This window comes from Rhinopithecus roxellana, chromosome 1 (assembly GCF_007565055.1).
Source record: "Rhinopithecus roxellana isolate Shanxi Qingling chromosome 1, ASM756505v1, whole genome shotgun sequence".
Classification (NCBI taxonomy): Eukaryota; Metazoa; Chordata; class Mammalia; order Primates; family Cercopithecidae; genus Rhinopithecus; species Rhinopithecus roxellana.
In genome coordinates, this window is record NC_044549.1 from 53904545 (window position 1) to 53925446 (window position 20902).

The 20902-nt window shown below is 44.9% G+C and overlaps 2 protein-coding genes and 1 pseudogene across 27 annotated transcripts in view; 2 read left to right on the forward strand and 1 right to left on the reverse strand.

Moving 5' to 3' along the window:
• The window catches only part of PBRM1 (polybromo 1), a 146679-nt gene extending 138337 nt beyond the window's left edge, over nt 1-8342 (forward strand). For 9 of the 26 annotated variants that reach the window (XM_030929929.1, XM_030929966.1, XM_030930119.1 and 6 more), the window contains 3 exons: nt 2880-2950; nt 3058-3274; nt 5458-8213. In XM_030929929.1, coding sequence (XP_030785789.1) covers nt 2880-2950; nt 3058-3274; nt 5458-5630 — 461 coding nt within the window. In that variant the 3' untranslated portion in view covers nt 5631-8213. Of the gene's footprint in view, nt 1-2879; nt 2951-3057; nt 3275-5457 lie in introns of all 26 variants that reach the window. The other 17 variants (XM_030929635.1, XM_030929661.1, XM_030929426.1 and 14 more) reach the window with 4 other exon arrangements.
• LOC115892125 lies at nt 1755-1852 on the forward strand (annotated as a pseudogene).
• Nucleotides 8343-14298: 5956 nt separating the features above from the next.
• On the reverse strand, nt 14299-18531 carry SMIM4 (small integral membrane protein 4). The gene is made up of 2 exons (XM_010365004.2): nt 18221-18531; nt 14299-14445 (listed from the first exon to the last, which is right to left on the reverse strand). Exons 1-2 carry the CDS (start codon nt 18369-18371, stop codon nt 14384-14386), a joined length of 213 nt encoding a protein of 70 aa, XP_010363306.2. The 5' UTR covers nt 18372-18531; the 3' UTR covers nt 14299-14383.
• Between the last annotated feature and the right edge of the window lie 2371 nt (nt 18532-20902).

A 20902-nucleotide genomic window follows, 5' to 3' on the forward strand; every position in this document is an offset into this window, starting at 1 on the left:
GCTGTAGATATTGGTTTTTCTGTCAACAGAAGCTTAGAAGTTCTTAGAAGTTCTTTTACATAGAAATATATAAATTGATTCCAGAAATAGCTATATTCATTTTCACTTTAAAATGTGAATTAGCAAGTTGAAAGATTATTTTAAAGAAAACCTGAATGAAAGGAAAATCACATGTTCCCATATTAATCGCCATCATATGCAAAAGAACTCTTAGCTAGTAATCGGGATGGAGGGAATGTGACCTTTGGAAGACTCAGAAAGCATTTGGTCCATTACCTAAAACATCAGCTAAGGGCCCAACCCAGATGGTAAAATGTGGGTGGAAACTTGTTAAATTTGCTTGTACCACTGTTAGACCTACCAGTGATAGGGTTTTGCAGGGTACCAAATGATGCTTTGGATCATGCACCCAGCAGTGTGCAGGGTGAGCAAACTTGGTGGCCTGGTCTGGAGCCTCCAGCCACACTCTTTGTGAGTGTTGCTTAGAATATAGCCATAATTCCACAGAAGCATTTGCTCCAGGTGTTCCCAGAGGAGGAAGTGTTTGTAGGGTTAGGTGCTTCATACGAAAACAGTGGACTGTGTGAATTGCTGTTGCAGCAGGAGTCAGTCATAAGTTCCCATGTAGCAGGTAGACTTGGCCTTAATTTTTTGCCCTCTCACCTTGACAGAGGGTATCACTGAGCCAGTAAGACCAGGCTAGAGTTGACACCTTCTAGGTGCACTTAGTGGGAGCCATGTCTAACACCAGTACCCTCTAGGTTGCAGATGTCTTTTGGTGGGTGTTGGGACATAGCTGTCTTCCTTTCCCCCTTCCTGAAATTCTAAATTCAATATGAGGGAAGCCCAACACACCTGCTTAGAATTGAGGAGGCATGGCCGGGCGTGGTGGCTCAAGCCTGTAATCCCAGCACTTTGGGAGGCCGAGATGGGCAGATCACGAGGTCAGGAGATCGAGACCATCCTGGCTAACCCGGTGAAACCCGTCTCTACTAAAAAATACAAAAAAAAAAACTAGCCGGGCGAGGTGGCGGGCGCTGAGGCGGAGCTTGCAGTGAGCTGAGATCCAGCCACTGCACTCCAGCCGGGGCGACAGAGCGATACTCCATCTCAAAAAAAAAAGAATTGAGGAGGCATGACCGGACACTTTTTGAGGCTGAACTGGGAGGATTGCTTTGAGCTCAGGAGTTCAAGACCAGTGGGCAACATGGTGAAACCCCGTATCTATTTTACTTAAATAAAAAAAAAAAGAAGCAAGGAGTCAGGGAAGTCCCCCTATTAGTGCCTACAAATGCACATGTCTGAGCAGGCTTAGAGGAGTAGGGGATTCATTGAGCTCTTCTGGTGACTCAGCTCACATTCTCACCAGCTGTCCCGGCATGGCATTTGTCAATAGAGGAAGCAGAAGAGTTTGCTGATTTGTTTGTGCTGCCCTGCAAAGCAGTGATTCACACAGTTTAGGGAGCCACACCGTGTTGTGGAGTCTAAGGTGGGTGAGTGTCCCGGGCACAGGGAGGTGATGGACACAGAGGTTAATAATATATTGCTGGAGCACCAGCTTACCCACCACAACCTCTTCATTCATTCACGAATAATCATCAGGATCCTACTTTGGTGATCCGGGTGGACATCTGGGTACCTGGAATATAAAACTCCCTGCTTTTTAAACAGAAGCTTTTTTACTTGTTATTTTCTAACAAATAAGAGGCTTTCTTACGCTTCCTGGAAGTGGCATTTAACATTTCTGAACCTTGGTGCTCACTTCAGCAGCACATACACTAAAATTGGAACAATATGGAGAAGAGCATGGGGCAAGGATGACATGCAAATTCATGAAACAGTTCTGAACTTTAGAATGAGGAGCTGCTCCTGCCTGGACAGAATATCACGATTTTTAATCCGAAGGGACTATACACTATGAAGTTACCTCCTCTCGATTCTTCTACACAGCCAGCAGGATTTAAGTTTTCAAGAACAGTTCACCACAGTTTTAGGTTTATTTGTTTTTAATGAACTGGATCCCTTGCCTATTTCTGTATTTTATCAGAATAGCAGATATGCACCCTGAAATCAAAAGAGCCTCTGACCCTAAATTTAGGACATCTCATTATTATCAGCTGTGCCTGTGAGACAACAATTGCTCATGAGCATTCACTGAGGGAAGCTTACAAAATTACTATCAGGGACATAGTACAAATCTAGTAGGGCCATGAAGTCTTTCTGTTCCTTTGTCATTTTGCATCTAAAGTGATAGCAACAAGGTTACTTCACTTCAGATGATTCCGTTTCAGAGTGCTACTCTATCAGATGGAAGTGTTCTCTCTCTGCCAACACTAGTGACTCCAGTTAGAACCAGCTCCTAATGGTCTGGGAGGGGATAGCAAGGCTGTGCCTTCAACCTTCACAAAGCTCATTTAACTATGCACTTCCACAGCCTCTTCCCTTGTGTCCCTACTGTCCTAGCACATTGCCTACTGCTGAGCCTGATTCAGTGCCATTCCTGCTGAAATTAAATACAGGCTTCAGTTGCAGGAGAATGTGTTGTCAGAAGAAATGTAGAGATGTATTCTTGAATGTAGAGGTATATTCTGACAATAGCTTACCTAGAGAAATACTAGAATTTTATGCAAGGTTCAAATCATTTCTAAGCCATACTTGATATACATCTGACAGATTGTTCTAGTATTATACTTTAAGTACCTAGAAACAAAACAACTTTCTCTTCAAATCCTGTTGGGGTGCTTAGGATTCCTAGCTACAAAGATTCAAGGGCAGAGGTACATAAGTTTGAATTATGAATGGCATCATTTCTCATCAGACAGTTTTTCAGTCATTTCAACCCAGAGCCTCTAACTGTGCCTCTGCATTCTGAATTATAGGTGTGATGAACCAAGGAGTGGCCCCTATGGCAGGGACTCCAGCACCAGGTGGAAGTCCATATGGACAACAGGTGAGCTTCCCAGTTTGATTTTCTAGGACTTGACAGAATTCGAGTTATCCTTCTCAGAACATATGCAGTCTCTTTCTGCCTCACCATGTGGTCCTATACTCTTTCAGGTGGGAGTTTTGGGGCCTCCAGGGCAGCAAGCACCACCTCCATATCCCGGCCCACATCCAGCTGGACCCCCCGTCATACAGCAGCCAACAACACCCATGTTTGTAGCTCCCCCACCAAAGACCCAGCGGCTTCTTCACTCAGAGGCCTACCTGAAATATATTGAAGGACTCAGTGCTGAGTCCAACAGCATTAGCAAGTGGGATCAGACACTGGCAGGTAAGGAGATTCCTTCTAAATAAACCTTTGTGAAATACATGCTCCCTCAAAGCTGTCTCACTGCTGTTAGCATATTATATCATACAATAAACACCCCTTTTTGTTATACAATTAAAATGAATTATATATTTCATAAATGGTTTGGAGTTTCTTTGCATGTTGACATAACACACTGAAAATGGTTTGTCCTGTTTTTGAGACAGGGTCTCGCTCTGTTGCCCAGGCTGGAGTGCAGTAGCACGGTCTTGGCTCACTGCAATCTCCCCCTCCCAGGTTCAAGTGATTCTCCTGCCTCAGCCTCCCCAGTAGCTGGGATTACAGGCACATGCCACCTCACCTGACTAATTTTTATATTTTTAGTAGAGGTGAGGTTTCACCATATTGGCCAGGCTGATCTCAAACTCTTGACCTCAAGTGATCCACCTGCCTCAGCCTCTCAAAGTGCTGGGATTACAGGTGTGAGGCACTGTGCCTGGCCTGAAAATGGTTTTTGGGGTTTTTTGTTTGTTTGTTTTTATTTTTGAGACAGTCTCACTCTGTCGCCCAGGCTGGAGTACAGTGCTACAATTTCGGCTCACTGCAACCTCCGACCCCCAGATTCAAGCAATTCTTGTGCCTTAGCCTCCTGAGCAGCTGGAATTACAGGTGCTCGCCACCACGCCCTGCTAATTTTTTTATTTTTAGTAGAGATGGGGTTTCACCATTTTGGCCAGGCTGGTCTCGAACTCCTGACCTCAAGTGATCCACTCACCTCGGGCTCCCAAAGAGCTGGGATTATAGGCGTGAGTCACGGCGCCCTGCCTAAAAATGGTTTTTTTGGCCAAATTTCAAAGCCTAGTTTTCTCGTAAACATCACTGCCATCTTTTTAAGTATATTCTTCTTCTTTTTTTTTTTTTTTTTTTTTTTTTCAGACATTTGGACATTAGTATAGATGCATTGGGTAAATTAAAAATTATTGGCCAGGCACAGTGGCTCCCACTTTGGGAGGCTGAAGTGGACAGATGGATTGAGTTCATGAGTTTGAGACTAGCTTGGGCAACATGGCAAAACCCTGTCTCTACAAAAATAAAAATTAGCCAGATGAAGGCCAGGAGCAGTGGCTCATGCCTATAATCCCAGCACTTTGGGAGGTCGAGGCGGGTGGATCACTTGCGGTCAGGAGATCAAGACCGGCCTGGCCAACCTGGTGAAATCCCATCTCTACTAAAAATGCAAAAATTAGCTGGGCGTGGTGTCTGGCGCCTGTAATCCCAGCTACTTAGGAGGCTGAGGCATGAGACTCACTTGAACCCAACCCAGAAGGTGGAGGTTGCACTGAGCCAAGATCACACCACTACACTCCAGCCTGAGGGACAGAATAAGACTCTGTCTTAAAAGAAAAAAAAGAAAAAAAACCTATTTTACCTCAGTTTAACAAAAGGAAAAAAATATTAGAAACCTTTTAGGTTATTCATTTAATTCAGCATACTTGTATATTTTCAGTATATACTGAAGTACTTGTGTAGTTTCTGGAGAGGAGTTTGGAAGTTTCTACTTGTTCTTGATTTCTAAACCAACTTTGGGCATTTCATTTCATTTCTTTTGAGTAGAAGGTATGTTTTCCCTTTCTTCACGTTTACCTTTTTAGGAATTTTCATTAACATTGAAGTAATTATTAACTATAAGGGATGCCTACAAAAAAATAATGATCAGGCTGGGCACAGTGGCTCACACCTGTAATCCCAGCACTTTGGGAGGCCAAGGTGCGTGGATCACCTGAGGTCAGGAGTTTGAGACCAGCCTGGCCAACATGGTGAAACCCTGTCTCTACTAAAAATACAAAAATCAGCCAGGCATGGTGGCAGATTCCTGTAATCCCAGCTACTCTGGAGCCTGAGGCAGAAGAATCGCTTGAACCCAGGAGGTAGAGGTTGCAGTGAGCTGAGATCACGCCACTGCACTCCAGCCAGGGCAACAGAGTGAGACTCCATCTCAAAAAAAAGAAAAAATGTATGATCAAATTTTTTAGTGCCTAGTAAAATGATACAAGAAATGTGCCTGGAAATATTCTGCAGTTAAAATTCATAATATTTGATAAATATTCAATATTTTGTGTTTTAATAAGTCTGTCAGACCTTAGAATTGAGGGAAATTTTGCCAACTTCTAATTCCGATTTCTGTCTCTCTGTACTTTAATTTTCAGCTCGAAGACGCGACGTCCATTTGTCAAAAGAACAGGAGAGCCGCCTACCCTCTCACTGGCTGAAAAGCAAAGGGGCCCACACCACCATGGCAGATGCCCTCTGGCGCCTTCGAGATTTGATGCTCCGGGACACCCTCAACATTCGCCAAGCATACAACCTAGAAAATGTTTAATCACATCATTAGGTTTCTTTTATATAGAAGCATAAAGAGTTGTGGAACAGTAGCCATTTTAGTTACTGGGGGTGGGGGGAAGGAACAAAGGAGGATAATTTTTATTGCATTTTACTGTACATCACAAGGCCATTTTTATATAAGGACACTTTTAATAAGCTATTTCAATTTGTTTGTTATATTAAGTTGACTTTATCAAATACACAAAGATTTTTTTGCATATGTTTCCTTCGTTTAAAACCAGTTTCATAATTGGTTGTATATGTAGACTTGGAGTTTTATCTTTTTACTTGTTGCCATGGAACTGAAACCATTAGAGGTTTTGTCTTGGCTTGGGGTTTTTGTTTTTTTGGTTTGGGTTTTTTTATATATATATATAAAAGAACAAAATGAAAAAACACACACACACAAGAGTTTACAGATTAGTTTAAATTGATAATGAAATGTGAAGTTTGTCCTAGTTTACATCTTAGGGGAGTATACTTGTGTTTGTTTCATGTGCCTGAATATCTTAAGCCACTTTCTGCAAAAGCTGTTTCTTACAGATGAAGTGCTTTCTTTGAAAGGTGGTTATTTAGGTTTTAGATGTTTAATAGACATGGCACATTTGCTCTATTAACTCAGAGGCTCACTACAGAAATATGTAATCAGTGCTGTGCATCTGTCTGCAGCTAATGTACCTCCTGGACACTAGGAGGGGAAAAAGCACTTTTTCGATTGTGCTGAGTTAGACATCTATGAATTAGACTGTGGTGTCAGTGATTTTTGCAGAACAAGTGCACAACCCTGAGGTATGTTTAGTCTAGGCAGGTACGTTTAAGGGTATTTTGATCTATTTATAATGAATTCACAATTTATGCCTATAAATTTCAGATGATTTAACATTTTAAACCAGTTACATTGAAAAACATTGAAGTTCATCTTGAAGAAAGCATTAAGGTATGCATGGAGGTGATTTATTTTTAAACATAACACCTAACCTAACGTGGGGAAGAGAGTGTGTAACTAGATATGAGCTGTGTAAGAAGCATAATTGTGAACGAGTAGATTGATTGCCTTCTACTTTATTTTTTACAAGTATGTTTTAGTATTCTTGATTTCCTCATTATCAGATGTATTTTTTTCTTTTAAGTTTCAGTGTTGTTGTAATTCTCAACCAGAAATTTAATACTTTCTAAAATATTTTTTAAATTTAGCTTGTGCTTTTGAATTACAGGAGAGGGGAATCATAATTTAATAAAATGCTCACTAGAAAGACCATTACAGATCCCAAACACTTGGGTTTGGTGACCCTGTCTTTCTTATATGACCCTATAATAAACATTTGAAGGCAGCATAGGATGGCAGACAGTAGGAACATTATTTCACTTGGCGGCATGTTTTTGAAACCTGCGTTATAGTAACTGGGTGATTGCCATTGTGGTAGAGCTTCCACTGATGTTTATAAGCTGAGAGAGTCACTCTCAGAGGATGCTTTTTTCCTTTTAATCTGCTATGAATCAGTACCCAGTTGTTTAATTACTGTACTTATTAAATCATGAGGGCAAAAGAGTGTAGAATGGAAAAAAGTCTCTTGTATCTAGATACTTTAAATACAGGAGGCCCTTTAACTTAATTGCCTTTAGTCAACCACTGGATTTCAATTTGCATCAAGTATTTTAAATAATATTGAATTTAAAAAAATGTATTGCAGTAGTGTGTCAATACCTTATTGTTAAAGTGAGTCAGATAAATCTTCAATTCCTGGTTATTTGGGCAACTGAATCATCATGGACTGTATAATGCAATCAGATTCTTTTGTTTCTAGACATCCTTAAATTACACCAAAGAACATGAAATTTAGTTGTGGTTAAATTATTTATTTATTTCATGCATTCATTTTATTTCCCTTAAAGTCTGGATGAGACTTCTTTGGGGAGCCTCTAAAAAAACTCTTCACTGGGGGTCAAGTGGATCATTAGAAGCCAGAGCTCTCCTCCAGGCTCCTTCCCAGTGCCTAGAGGTGCTATAGGAAACATAGATCCAGCCAGGGGCTTCCCTAAAGCAGTGCAGCACTGGCCCAGGGCATCACTAGACAGGCCCTAATTAAGTTTTTTTTTAAAAAACCTATGTATTTATTTTAGAATCATGTTTTTCTGTATATTAACTTGGGAGATATCCATTAATATTTAGGATATAAGATTTGAGGTCAGCCGTCTTCAAAAAAGAAAAACCAAAAAAAAAAATTCTGACTTAAGAAAGTACAAGTAAACTATACATCTTTTTTTCATAAGTTTTAGGAACTGTAGTAATGTGGCTTAGAAAGTATAATGCCTAAATGTTTTCAAAATGTAAGTTCCTGTGGAGAAGAATTGTTTATATTGCAAACCGGGGGACAGCGGGGACATAGGTTTAAAATAGTATGTTTGTCAGCCAACTGATTTAAAAGGCCTTTAACTGTTTTGGTTGTTTTTTTAAGCCACTCTCCCCTTCCTATGAGGAAGAATTGAGAGGGGCACCTATTTCTGTAAAATCCCCAAATTGGTGTTGATGACTTTTGAGCTTGAATGTTTTCATACCTGATTAAAACTTGGTTTATTCTAATTTCTGTATCATATCATCTGAGGTTTATGTGGTAACTAGTCTTATAACATGTATGTATCATTTTTTTGTTGTTCATCTAAAGCTTTTTAATCCAAATAAATACAGAGTTTGCAAAGTGATTTGGATTAACCAGGTTTGGTTGTTCTGTTAAAGTTGTGTCAGATGTTAGTTTCAAGCAGATTTAACTCCTGCAAGCCCTGATTTCATGCTGACGAGGATGGTGACTGCCAATTTAAGAGAATAAAGCTCCACAGGTGGAGATGAAAGTTAGTGTCCAGACCTCTGGTTCAGGGCTCGGGCTGCATTAACACAGAGCCAAATTTAGTCAGACTGCAGCCTGAAGTGCCCCACGCCACGCCTCAGGCTGGCAGTCAAGGAATTCCTACATGTCCTCAGCATGGGCAGAAATGCAGGTTGAAATTAAAATTGGAGAGTTACTGAGGGCGGAAAGTGAGGAAAGCATGTCCTCTATCATAAAGCAGTAGAGCCCACTTCAAATAGCTTGTCTGTGGCCAGAAGAAACAGGTGGCCCAGGTGTCTTTAACATCTTTATAAACTCTTAAAACATGACCACGCTTTTAATAGAAAGTGTTGGTAAAGTCAACCAACTGTTTTCCTCTAATATCACTTTGCAAATCCCTGTGGTTCTGTTCTCCTGAATTTAGGATAGTACCGCCGTCTGTGCCCCAAGCATCTTTCGAACAATCATTGATGTATAGCTAGACATCCCATCTGAACACTGAGCATACAAATATTGCTATTACTCTGTTACTTTTTTTGTTTGTTTTGTTTTGAGACGGAACCTCACTGTCACCCAGGCTGGAGTGCAGTGGTGCAACCTTGGCTCACTGCGGCATGCGCCACTATGCCTGGCTAATTTTTGTATTTTTAGTATAGAGACAGGGTTTCTCCATATTGGCTAGGCTGGTTTCGAACTCCTGGCCTCAAGTGATCTGCCTGCCTCAGCCTCTGAAAGTACTAGGATTACAGCCATGAGCCACCACGCCCAGCCTACTCTGTTCCTTTTTAGCCTGGAAGTATGCTAGGTCCCTGAATGAAAGTTCAGAACTAAACAAATTAATGGACTGTCCCTTTTCCCTGTTTTGGCTATTTCATGGTATTTATATCTTGCAGACAGCACATAAATGAGACAAGAAACTCCAGATTTAATACATGTGTGAAGACTAAGTACTAATATGCTTTACTAGGAGATAAATTACTTTGGAAAACAGGGTCCAACAGAGTGTGTGTGTGTGTGTGTGTGTGTGTGTGTGTGTGTGTGTGTGTATGTATATATATATAATTTTTTTTTTTTTTTTTTGAGATGGAGTCTCGCTCCATCACCCAGGCTGGAGCGCAGTGGCGCCATCTCTCCTCACTGCAAGCTCTGCCTCCCAGGTTCAGGCCATTCTCCTGCCTCAGCCTCCTGAGTAGCTGGGACTACAGGCACCTGCCACCACACCCGGCTAATGTTTTTGTATTTTTAGTAGAGACAGGGTTTTCACCGTGTTAGCCAGGATGGCCTCCATCTCCTGACCTCGTGATCCACCTGCCTCAGCCTCCCAAAGTGCTGGGATTACAGGCGTGAGCCACCGCGCCTGGCTAAGAGCATATTTTTTTAAAGAGAGTTAATTCAGTGTGAAAAATTTAAACACACACAAAAAACGGAGATTAAATACCACATCAGGGATGTAGGTAAGACTTCCAAAATAGAACTGCTAGATGAACAAAAATAACTCATTTATTCACTGCTTTTTTTCTTTCTTGTTTTTGGTTTTTGGGCTGTAATACTCTTTTACCATTGTTAGGTACTTTCTCTATCAATTCAGATGATAAATGACATTCCAAAGCCCATGTTCTTTCCCAACACCACAGTGGAGGTGGAGTTCTAGCAATAAATGCTAATCAGGTTCTCAGCATTCTGAAATAAGTATCGTTCTTGAAATTTATTAAAATTTATGCCCTGTAGTTTACAGTTGGTGGTACTGGAATTCTTTTCACTTTTTTTTGTTTGTTTGTTTTTTGGAGACAGGGTCTCACTCCATTGCCCAGGCTAGAGTGCAGTGTTGGGATCACACTTACTGCAGTCTTGACCTCCTGGCTCAGGTAAATCTCTCACCTCAGCCTCCCAAATAGCTGGGACTATAGGTGCATACCACCAGGCCTGGCTAATTTTTTGTACTTTTTGTAGAGATGGTTTCACCATGTTGCCCAGGCTAATCTTGAACTCCTGGGCTCAGGTAATCCTCCCACCTCAGCCTCCCAAAGTACTGGGATTATAGACATGAGCAACTACTCCTGGCCTCACTTTAAGTTCCCTTAAATAGTTCAGTGTCTGATAAGTAGGATAGAGTCATATTCCTAGTAGGAGAGTTAAAAATAGTTTTGAGGCCAGGCGTGGTGGCTCAAGCCTGTAATCCCAGCACTTTGGGAGGCCGAGACGGACGGATCACGAGATCAGGAGATCGAGACCATCCTGGCTAACATGGTGAAACCCCATCTCTACTAAAAAAATACAAAAAACTAGCCGGGCGTGGTGGCGGGCGCCTGTAGTCCCAGCTACTCAGGAGGCTGAGGCAGGAGAATGGCGTAAAACCCAGGAGGTGGAGCTTGCAGTGAGCTGAGATCCGTCCACTGCACTCCAGCCTGGGCAACAGAGGGAGACTCCGTCTCAAAATATATATATATATATATATTTTTTTTTTTTTTTGAGGGAAAATTAAAAGCTTATATACCTTAACTGAGTACAGTGGCTCATGCCTGTAATCCCAACACTTTGGGAGGCTGAGCTTGAGCCCAGGATTTTGAGACCAGCCCAGTTAACACAGCAAGACTCTGTGTCTACAAAAAATTTAAAAATTAGCCAGGCATGGTAGCTAGCTAGTCCCAGCTACCTGGGAGGCTGAGGCAGGAAGATCGCTTGAGCCCAAGAGTTCAAGGCTGCAGTGAACTATAATCATGCCACTGCACTCCAGCCTGAGTGACAGTGAAACCCTATCTCAAAAAAAGCTTGCACCCTGGCTAACAAATGAGTTCTCACTCACAGCATCCAAACTAATATGCTCTGAAAACTTGCTTACATTGAATACAATAATTGCTTTGGTAGTCTACCTGTGAAGGGGTGGCCTGCCCCTCCACACCTGTGGGTGTTTCTCATTAGGTGGAACGAGAGACTTGAGAAAAGAAATAAGACACAGAGACAAAGTATAGAGAAAGAAAAGTGGGGCCCAGGGGACTGGCGCTCAGCATACAGAGGACCCACGCCTGCCCCGGTCTCTGAGTTCTCTCAGTATTTATTGATAATTATCTTTACCATCTTAAAGATAAGGGAATGGCTGGACAATAGGATCATTGTAGGGAGGAAATCAGCAGTAAGACATGAACAAAAATCCCTGTGACATGAATAAGTTTAAAGGAAAATGCTGTGCCTTGAGATGCATATGCAAACTCTCCATAAACCTTTTAGCAGCATTGCTCCAGCAAGTCCCACCTTATTCCGAAAGGCAGTTTTCTCCTTGCTCAGTAAACAAATCATACAATCGGGTTTTACACGGAGATGTTCCATTGCCCAGGCGCGGGCAGGAGACAAATGCTTTTCTCTTACTTGAGATTAAGAGAATGGTGATGACCTTTAACCAGCAAGCAGCCTTTAGGCACTTGTTTAACAAAGCACATCCTGCACAGCCTTGAGTCACCACAGCACATGTCTCTTGCAAGGATAAGGTTGGGGGTAGGGTCACAGATTAACAGCATCTCAAATACAGAACCAAATGGAGTCTCTTATGTCTACTTCCTTCTATATAGACACAGTAACAGGCTGATCTTTCTTTTCCCCACATACCTGCCTAAAAGTTGTCCAATCTTTTTTTTTTTTTTCAGATGGAGTTTCACTCTTGTTGCCCAGGCTGGAGTGCAATGGCGCAATCTCGGCTCACTGCAGCCTTTGCCTCCCAGGTTCAAGTGATTCTCCTGCCTCAGCCTCCTGAGTAGCTGGGATTATAGGCATGTACCACCACACCCGGCTAATTTATATTTTTAGTAGAGACGGGGTTTTTCTGTGTTGATCAGACTGGTCTCGAACTCCTGACTTCAGGTGATCTACCTGCCTTGGCGACCCAAAGTGCTGAAAGTACAGGTGTGAGCCACTGCACCCGGCCTTCTTTTTTTTTTTCTTTTAATAGAGACGGAGTTTATGTTGCCCAGGCTGGCCTTGAACTCCTTGCCTCAAGCAATCCTCCGGCCTGAGCGTCCCAAAGTGCTTGGATTACAGGCTTGAGCCACCAAGCCTGGCCATCATTTTCAAAGTCTGTTGTCCTTCAATAAATTAACATTCTAATGGAAAGAAGAAAAAGAAAGAAATGGAGAGGAAAGCTCTAGGGAAGGCTAACACAAAATTCAGTCTAATGGTTCTCTGTGGGATGGAAGCGGGCGGATGGGCAAGGGAATGAACCCACAGCAGACACAGAAGTTAGCCAATGGTTTTATTAGTGTTTACTGTTATTCTTTGTAAAAGGTATGACATATTTTCTGTATGTACCAAACTCCTAAAACAAGGTGGATTAGGGCAAACATGGAATATGGCCATATAATTTAGAGAATCATACTATACTTTTTATACAGCAGTCAAGTCACTAAAAATGGTTTATCAGGTTAGGTTTACCAGGAGTCCTAGATGACACAACTGGGCATGAGAATATGATGAACCACCATCCTCTCCCTGGTAGTAGAGGTCATTACTGGCCTTTCACATTCAAGCCATCTCCCAGCTGTGACTCTGGGCTTGCTGTACTGTAGTGTAGGTAGTGCTTTAATGAGATGTGAGTAGTTAATGGTTCTTTACTGAATTGGTTCTAACATAAGTGGACTAAAATTAGGAGAAAAATCTCTAGAAAAAATTAGATATGTTTATGGCAGAGATCATTAACTTGAGGATACCCTGTGGCCTTAAGCATCAGCTTTATTCTTGTGCAATAGTTAGAAATTATTCTTTAGTATGTAGATATTTTCTTGCTTGAAATGATGTTAGATGTGGTTACGCAAGCATGGAAAGGTGTCTGCTTTTTCTGCCAGGCTGATCCAAACTTACACTGGGTCAAATTGCCAAATCACTCAATAGACTGAGCCTCTGATTTAACTCAAGTCTGGGATTGCTTTATGCTGTGTAGGTTCACTTTCTCATGGAAGGAGCAACTGTTTCTAGCAGCTGAATGGAAGAGCAGCATCTTCATCATAGAGTAGCATAAAACCTGTTGCCCAGAGTCCTCATGAAGGTCCAGTCCTTGCAATTTAGTGGAGCCAAGCGAGGGAGGAGCATATTTCTGTTCATTGAGAAATGCGTAGTCAATCAGGAATTTCCACCACCCTAGCAAAAAGTTTATAGTCTAGTAGCTGGCAGAAATATAACCTGCATAATTATCCTGGCTTAAATGATCTTGCAATAGAGAATGTGTCCATAATTTAATTTGAATTCTGCAAAAAAGTAAATAAGGTTATCATTAGTTGCCTAAAAACAAAGTTGCCGAAAACAATTCGGGCTTCACTGAAAAGCATCCTGATTGATCCTTGAATTGTTTAAGAAATATTTCGGCCGGGCGCGGTGGCTCAAGTCTGTAATCCCAGCACTTTGGGAGGCCGAGGCGGGCGGATCACGAGGTCAGGAGATCAAGACCATCCTGGCTAACACGGTGAAACCCCGTCTCTACTAAAAAAATACAAAAAACTAGCCGGGCGAGGTGGCGGGCACCTGTAGTCCCAGCTACTCGGGAGGCTGAGGCAGGAGAATGGCGTAAACCCAGGAGGCGGAGTTTGCAGTGAGCTGAGATCTGGCCACTGCACTCCAGCCTGGGTGACAGAGCGAGACTCCTTCTCAAAAAAAAAAAAAAAAAAAAAAATATATATATATATATATATATATTTCATGGACTAGATTCATCAAGTGAGTGTTTTAGGAGGAAATAATTTTCCCCTAAGTGCTGTCCTGCAGTGACTTGGGAAGTACTCAAGTAGAGACAGAACTATAAAAATTCTTTGAAAAGACAGTTATTGGAATATTGTGCAGCTGATAAAGGACAAGCTGTGTCAGAACAAGAAATCTGAAAAGTACATTTTAAAAGGCACTGAAACCAATAGTAAAAATTCATATTGACTTTATTGACTGCTGAAGTTCAGTCTCATTCATCTTCCAGCCTTCTCTGATACTGTCTTTCTGAGGCTTTTCTACGGTAGACATCATCTGTATCAAACAAAAAGTTGCTTAGATTTTTAAGAAACATATTTAAAATTAAAACACTCAATATGAGTAATTTAACCAACAGTCTAGGTCTGTCACCTACTTCTGAATCTTGGCATTAATATTTAACTCAATGCCAAAATAAACTTAAAACTTGAGTTAGATGAGACTATGATAATGGAGTTCTAGACTTAGAGTAAAAGTCAGTGTCTTGAAAGATAGAATCACGTCTTAGCACATCTCTTAGTGTTTTAAGCTTTCCCTCACTTCCTTCTCCCCCATAATTTCTATTCTGTGCTCTGAAGTCATCCTTCTTAACTAAAACCTGGCTCCTCAAAGGCACTTCTTGCCTCTTGGCTCTCTGATGCTCCCTCTTCCATACCCAGAAACCTTCAGGTGGGGAGAGGAGATCAGTTTCCTTGTTCCAGCTGCTGCTTTGCCAGACCTTTCATTCTCCACCTTCATGTAAAGAATCTTCTTCCAGGCCAGGCACAGTGGCTCGTGCCTATAATCCCAGCACTTCGGGAGGCCGAAGGTCAGGAGTTTGAGACCAGCCTGGCCAATATGGTGAAACCCCGTCACTACTAAAAATACAAAAATTAGCCGGGTGTGGTGGCAGGCACCTATAGTCCCAGCTACTCGGGAGGCTGAGGCAGGAGAGTCGCTTGAACCCAAGAGGCAGAGGTTGCAGTGAGCTAAGATCGTGCCCCCACACTCCAGCCTGGGCAACAGAGCAAGACTCTCTCAAAAAAAAAAAAAAAAAAAAACTTCTTCCTTCATGGCTCACGCCATTTGTCTACCACCATCTTTCTTTGGCCTGATGCTCTCCATCATGCCCCTTCAGTCACCAAAAGTGCTGGCCTCTAGCTCAGGTTCCTTGCCCCTGTCCTGTGCCTTCTCCCCAGATACCACTCTTACCCATGGGGATGAAGCTTACCCAGCCCCCTTCACCTTCAACATCTTCCAGTCATTTGCAGGGCTCCTCTGAAGGATTTCTGTTCATACCACAACCCCCATTACCTTTCCAGCCCTCCTGTCCTTGGACCTCAGGTTTCTTCCCCAGGCCTTCAGCCCCTGTCTTCCCAGCTCAACTGCCTCTTGTTCTCTCTCCTGGCAAATCAGCTAAAATTCTTTCATACTGTTGTCAGTATCTTAACTTCCTGACAACCTCAAAACCCCAACCACTGATTAATCCAACTTCCTCCCTTCCCCATGCTTCACCCTGCTTGCTGTGCACTGAGGGGCCAATTGATGCCTCTAACTGGGTCCACTGAGGTGTCTGACAATCCTGTTTCCTCAGCCATGATCCTGACTCTTCTTCACCCACCCCCTAATGGCCATTTCCTCTGTTCCTTCACAGAGGAAAGTCATCATAAGGAACTCTTCCAGCTAACTTCCAAGGGCTTACTCCTGTCACCCAGCTCTGGTCCCACCCTCTCCCACCCTCAAGGGTCCAGTATCTCCAGCCTTTCTCTACCCTCTCCTTCTAGATCATTATTTGTATATCCTGCAGTCTCTCCTAGAGGAAGGGGGTTACCTCCCCTTCAGAGCTGGACTTCTTTAACCTCTTTTCTTTTGTGATAACAAATCTTCCTGGTTTCCCTCCTTGCCTCTCTGGCCATTCTCAGTTACCCTTAAAATGTTGGGGTTTGGGCCAGGCACAGTGGCTCACGCCTGTAATCCCAGCACTCTGGGAGGCCAAGGTGGGCAGATCACCTGAGGTCGGGAGTTCGAGACCAGCCTGACCAACATGGAGACACCCCATCTCTACTAAAAATACAAAATTAGCCAGGCGTGGTGGCGCATACCTGTAATCCCAGCTACTCCAGAGGCTGAGGCAAGAGAATCGCTTGACCCTGGGAGGCAGAGGTTGTGATGAGCTGAGATCGCACCATTGCACTCCAGCCTGGGCAACAAGAGCAAAACTCGGTCTCAAAAAATAAATTAATTAAATTAAAATGTTAGGGTTTGGCCGGGCGTGGTTGCTCAAGCCTGTAATCCCAGCACTTTGGGAGGCTGAGATGGGCGGATCACGAGGACAGGAGATCGAGACCATCCTGGCTAACCCGGTGAAACCCCGTCTCTACTAAAAAATACAAAAAACTAGCCGGGCAAGGTGGCGGACACCTGTAGTCCCAGCTACTCGGGAGGCTGAGGCAGGAGAATGGCGTAAACCCAGGAAGTGGAGCTTGCAGTGAGCTGAGATCTGGCCACTGCACTCCAGCCTGGGCGACAGAGCGAGACTCCGTCTCAAAAAAAAAAAAAAGTTAGGGTTTGACTTCCATCACAATTTGCTTATGAATGGTTCACGAATCCCAATTTCTGGCCCAGATTTGCCTCCTGAGCTTCAGCTCTGTATAACCATATCTACCTCATCCCGTCCCAGATGGTGCCCAGGATGGCCCTGTGTTCTGCACCTTCAGGAAATGCACCACCCCTGCCCCAGGTGTCCCACCAGAAGCCTCCACTTATCTCCTGAGTCCACTCAATCACCATGCCCTGTCAGTACTACCTCCGGGCTGTCTCTTACTTCCACCCCTTCTTGGCAGCCTTTCTGCTCCAACCTAGACCAGGCCACCGTCTCAACTCTGGACAGCCATACAGCATAACTGTTCCTACCAATCTGTCCACAAGAAGCCATTCTCCACATGTTAAATCCTCTCCTTAAAAAGAATCCTTGGGATCCATTCTTGATTCTCCAGTCCCTTTGCCACCCTGCCCAGGCACCCTTCTAGCCATCCCCACTTTGTTCATCTGCTTCAATCCCGCAAACACACAGCATACTCTCACACAAGTGCTCCTACCACTGCCATGGAGATGCTTTCAATTCCACACACCTTCCCCTCATCTGACTGACACCTACTCAGTCTTCAGGTCCTACTTTACTTGGTAGCTGCTTCCGGAAGCCTTCCCTGCACCATCTAGTCCAGTTGATGCGCCCAACCGAGATTCCTATGTTCCTCCCACTTCCTTCTCACAGCACTGATCACTGTCATCTTCTTTCCCATTAGAGCTCTTCTGGGGTAAGGGACACCTCTGCCTTTTTCATTATAGCCCCTCAAGAATGCTCATTAAGTATCAATGAATGGATGAACAGAAGGACTAAGGATCTTTAGGAATCACTAATGTAACAATTCTTTAAAATGTGGGTTGGCAATTCACAAATGATAGCGATTTGTTTCAGGAGAGGAGCAAAGCAGAAAGGGCCGAGGGGTTGGGGAAGTCCTCCTGAAAGGAACTGGCCTGTCCAGAGTTAATGCTCAGTAATGCAGTGCCAGGCATTACCACTGTCTTTACAGTGCTCATCATCTGGACCCAGACCAAAGACCTGGTGCCAATGACTGCCCTGTAAAGGCAGTGGTAAATAGCAAAGTCAGGCAGATCAGCTCCCTCCAGAGTTTGGACAGATGAGTCCAAAGTGAAATGGCTATTTAGCAGGAGTTTCCCTGACCCCTCATATCCACCCGCTTCTACGATTGTTGTGAGCAAGTCTGTTCCTTAGGCCCAAACGATGTCACCGGCAAGAGTGAAGGGCAGGCGTGAGAGGGCTGGAAGCACGTGATCTCGCCTCTAAGTGCAGGGAAGGTCGCAAGGTTGGACGCCAATGTGCCCGGCCTACAGGAGAGCCAGGCCGCCCTGACTGCCAAGCGGATGGAACTGCACTTGCCCAGCGTCCTGAGTGGAATGCGCACTTTGCTCTCTGAGAATACTTCCCAGAAAAACGGATCCCTACGCCTCGTGCCTTCCTGAAAGCAGAGACTGCTACCCCCTCACTTACAGAAGGTCTCCTGGCCTACGCGCACTTTAATCATGATCCACTCCATCGTTCCTCCCAGGACAAAAAAGAAGGGCAGAAACCGGTAGATGCCGAGTCGCTGCTTCCCGGGCACCCGCTGCAGAATCCGTCTCACCTGGGCCGTGTTGAACATGCTCGACCGAGGTCGTGGAGAGGGGTATGGCGGAACTAGGCACTGGATCGCCCGGACGCAGCTAAGGCCGCCCCGCCCGTACTCGCCGTATACGGCGGCCTGGGGGACTAACGAGCGCTGTATGCTACGCGTACAAGTGCCGGAAAGCTGGGCGCCGACCTCCTAAAGCATGGCGGATCCGCCAATCAGAATGCAGCGGGGGGGCGTGAGGTTTCGCCAATCAGAGTACGCAGGGTGCGCGTGCTCCCTGAGGCCGAGCAGGGCCAGAAGCTGCTGGCGCAGGCGCCTCAGCTCTGGAGGTGGGGCTGCCCAAAAGGGAAGGGCAGCCCACGTGGCGTCGGCCCGGCCTCGCCCTCTGCCTCCCCAGAGCGGGTCTGAACTCGGAGCTGGCAGCCGCGCCCCCTACTCTGCCACCGCCATTTTTATTCCTAATACCCAGATAGAAATGATGACCCTCTCTGATGGACTGTATACAGCACCACATTCCAAAATGCAATTATGCAATGCCTTGCGTTTATTTCGGAGATGTGATTGGTGCCTAGACTTCTGAAGTAACAATTTGATATGGAGTGTTGAAAGCTGAACTTTATCAATTATCATAGCAAAAATCTAAGTAAGCGCTGCGTGAGATACCTAAAATTAATGAAAGCTATGTTGTATGGGGCACTTACCGTTCTACAGGAACTTGTAGGTGCTTTATTCACAACAATCGCAGAAGAGCAGGATAGTTAAAGAGCATGCGCTCTGTTATCAAACCACATCCCTGCTCTACAAGTGCTCCCTTACCCCGTCTGTGCTTCAATTCCCTAAGCCGTAAAACGGAGGCCTTGTTCTGACGCTGGGAGAATTTAGTGCGGTAATAGGAATGAGGCACTGAACACAACCCTGGAGCATACTAACTGATTAACATTAGTTAGAATATTCACTATGATGATAATGATTGGCAGAGCCCTCGCTCTTCCCATGTATTCCCAAATATGGTTTTTGTTTGTTTTTTGAGACAGGATCTCACTCTGTCATCCAGGCTGAAGTGCAGTGGCGCAGTCTCGGCTCACTACAAACCCCTCCTCCCCTGCTCAAGACATCCTCCCAGCACTACAGGGGCGCACCACCACACCCGGCTAATTTTTTAATCTTTTGTAGAGACGGGGGTCCCACTATATTGCCCAGGCTGGTCTCAAACTCCTGGGCTCAAGAGATCCTCCTGCCTTGGCCTCCCAAAGTGCTGTAATTACAGGCGTGAGCCACCGCGCCCAGTCTGAACGTGTATTCTTTACATGTATTCTCTTAATTGACTAAGAGGCTATGCCAGATAGAAGCAGGGCTCTGACTTAAGAGACTTCACTTGTCATTGCGTCCTCTCATGCTGCTGTGCTTGCTGAAGGTAACTGAAAGGGGCTGTCACCCCATTACCTAGAACTAAAATAGAAACTGCAGGAACAGCTTTGAGAAGGGAGACAACTATTAGACAATCTAAGGAAGGTAAATGAAAGCTTAGAACCAATGAGACGATTTGGTGATATGGACACAAAATATACCAAAGCAGACTGGAGAGAGCAAGCAGTGCCCCAGAAAGGGTCATAGGGCCCGCAGTGAGTAGCCTGAGCTGCCGCCTGTACAACCGGCTTTGGAGGGCCAGCCTGGAAGCCTCTTTCTTCTCCGGGTTGACTCCACCCAAGCATGCACACACACAGGCTTGATGCTCGCTCCCATTTCTACAGGAGGTTTTGACGGCTGGACGCTGCAAGGCATCCCCTCGTCTGGAGAGGTTCACGTGTGGCCAGGTTCCCAGCACACCCACTAGTTCAGTGGGGCCCTGGGGGCACCGCCACACTCAAGCCCATCCTATGGCCTCAATCCTTACCAGTCCCCAGGCCATGGACTGCCACACTAGGTCTTCAATCAAGGTTCAGTGGAGTTTCGAATGTACACACACCCTGAAAGACAGCGAGGTCACCTCAGAAAACAACGCGTGCCCAGCTGGCTCCCCTTCGACAGGGCCCACGGGTGCCGGGTCGGCCTCCTCCGGCCCCGGCGCACAGCCTGGTGCGGGCTCGGAATACGGATCTGAGCAGAAGAAATGCGAGTGGAGAGCGGTTCTGCGCAGGAAAGAGGAATTTTGTTGGAAAGCCTGGCGACATTGCTAGAAAAGACCACAGCATCTCACCAGGGGCCTGCGTCGGGAAACTGGAGGTTGACGGGTGAGTGGGGCCACTTACTGAGGTCAGAAACAAGCAGGCGCAGTGACCGTGGCCCACAACCCTGCAGCGCACGGCCCAGTCACCTGGCTGAGTTAGAAGGGGTCACCCTAGCGGGAGAAGAGCCTGCCTTAGTGGACGTCGGCTGCCCTGCAGGCCTCTCGGCCTCCCCCAGCGTGGGCCTGGCACCGGGGAGCGCGGGAAAGGCTCTTTATTTGTTAGACCAGGGAGTGGACTGGCCTGAGCTCTGGTCAGTGGTCAGTCCGAGCCCGGAGACTGGGGACCAGGACCCCCGGAAAGGAGGGCACCAGGACTGGGGGGAGGGACGGAGAA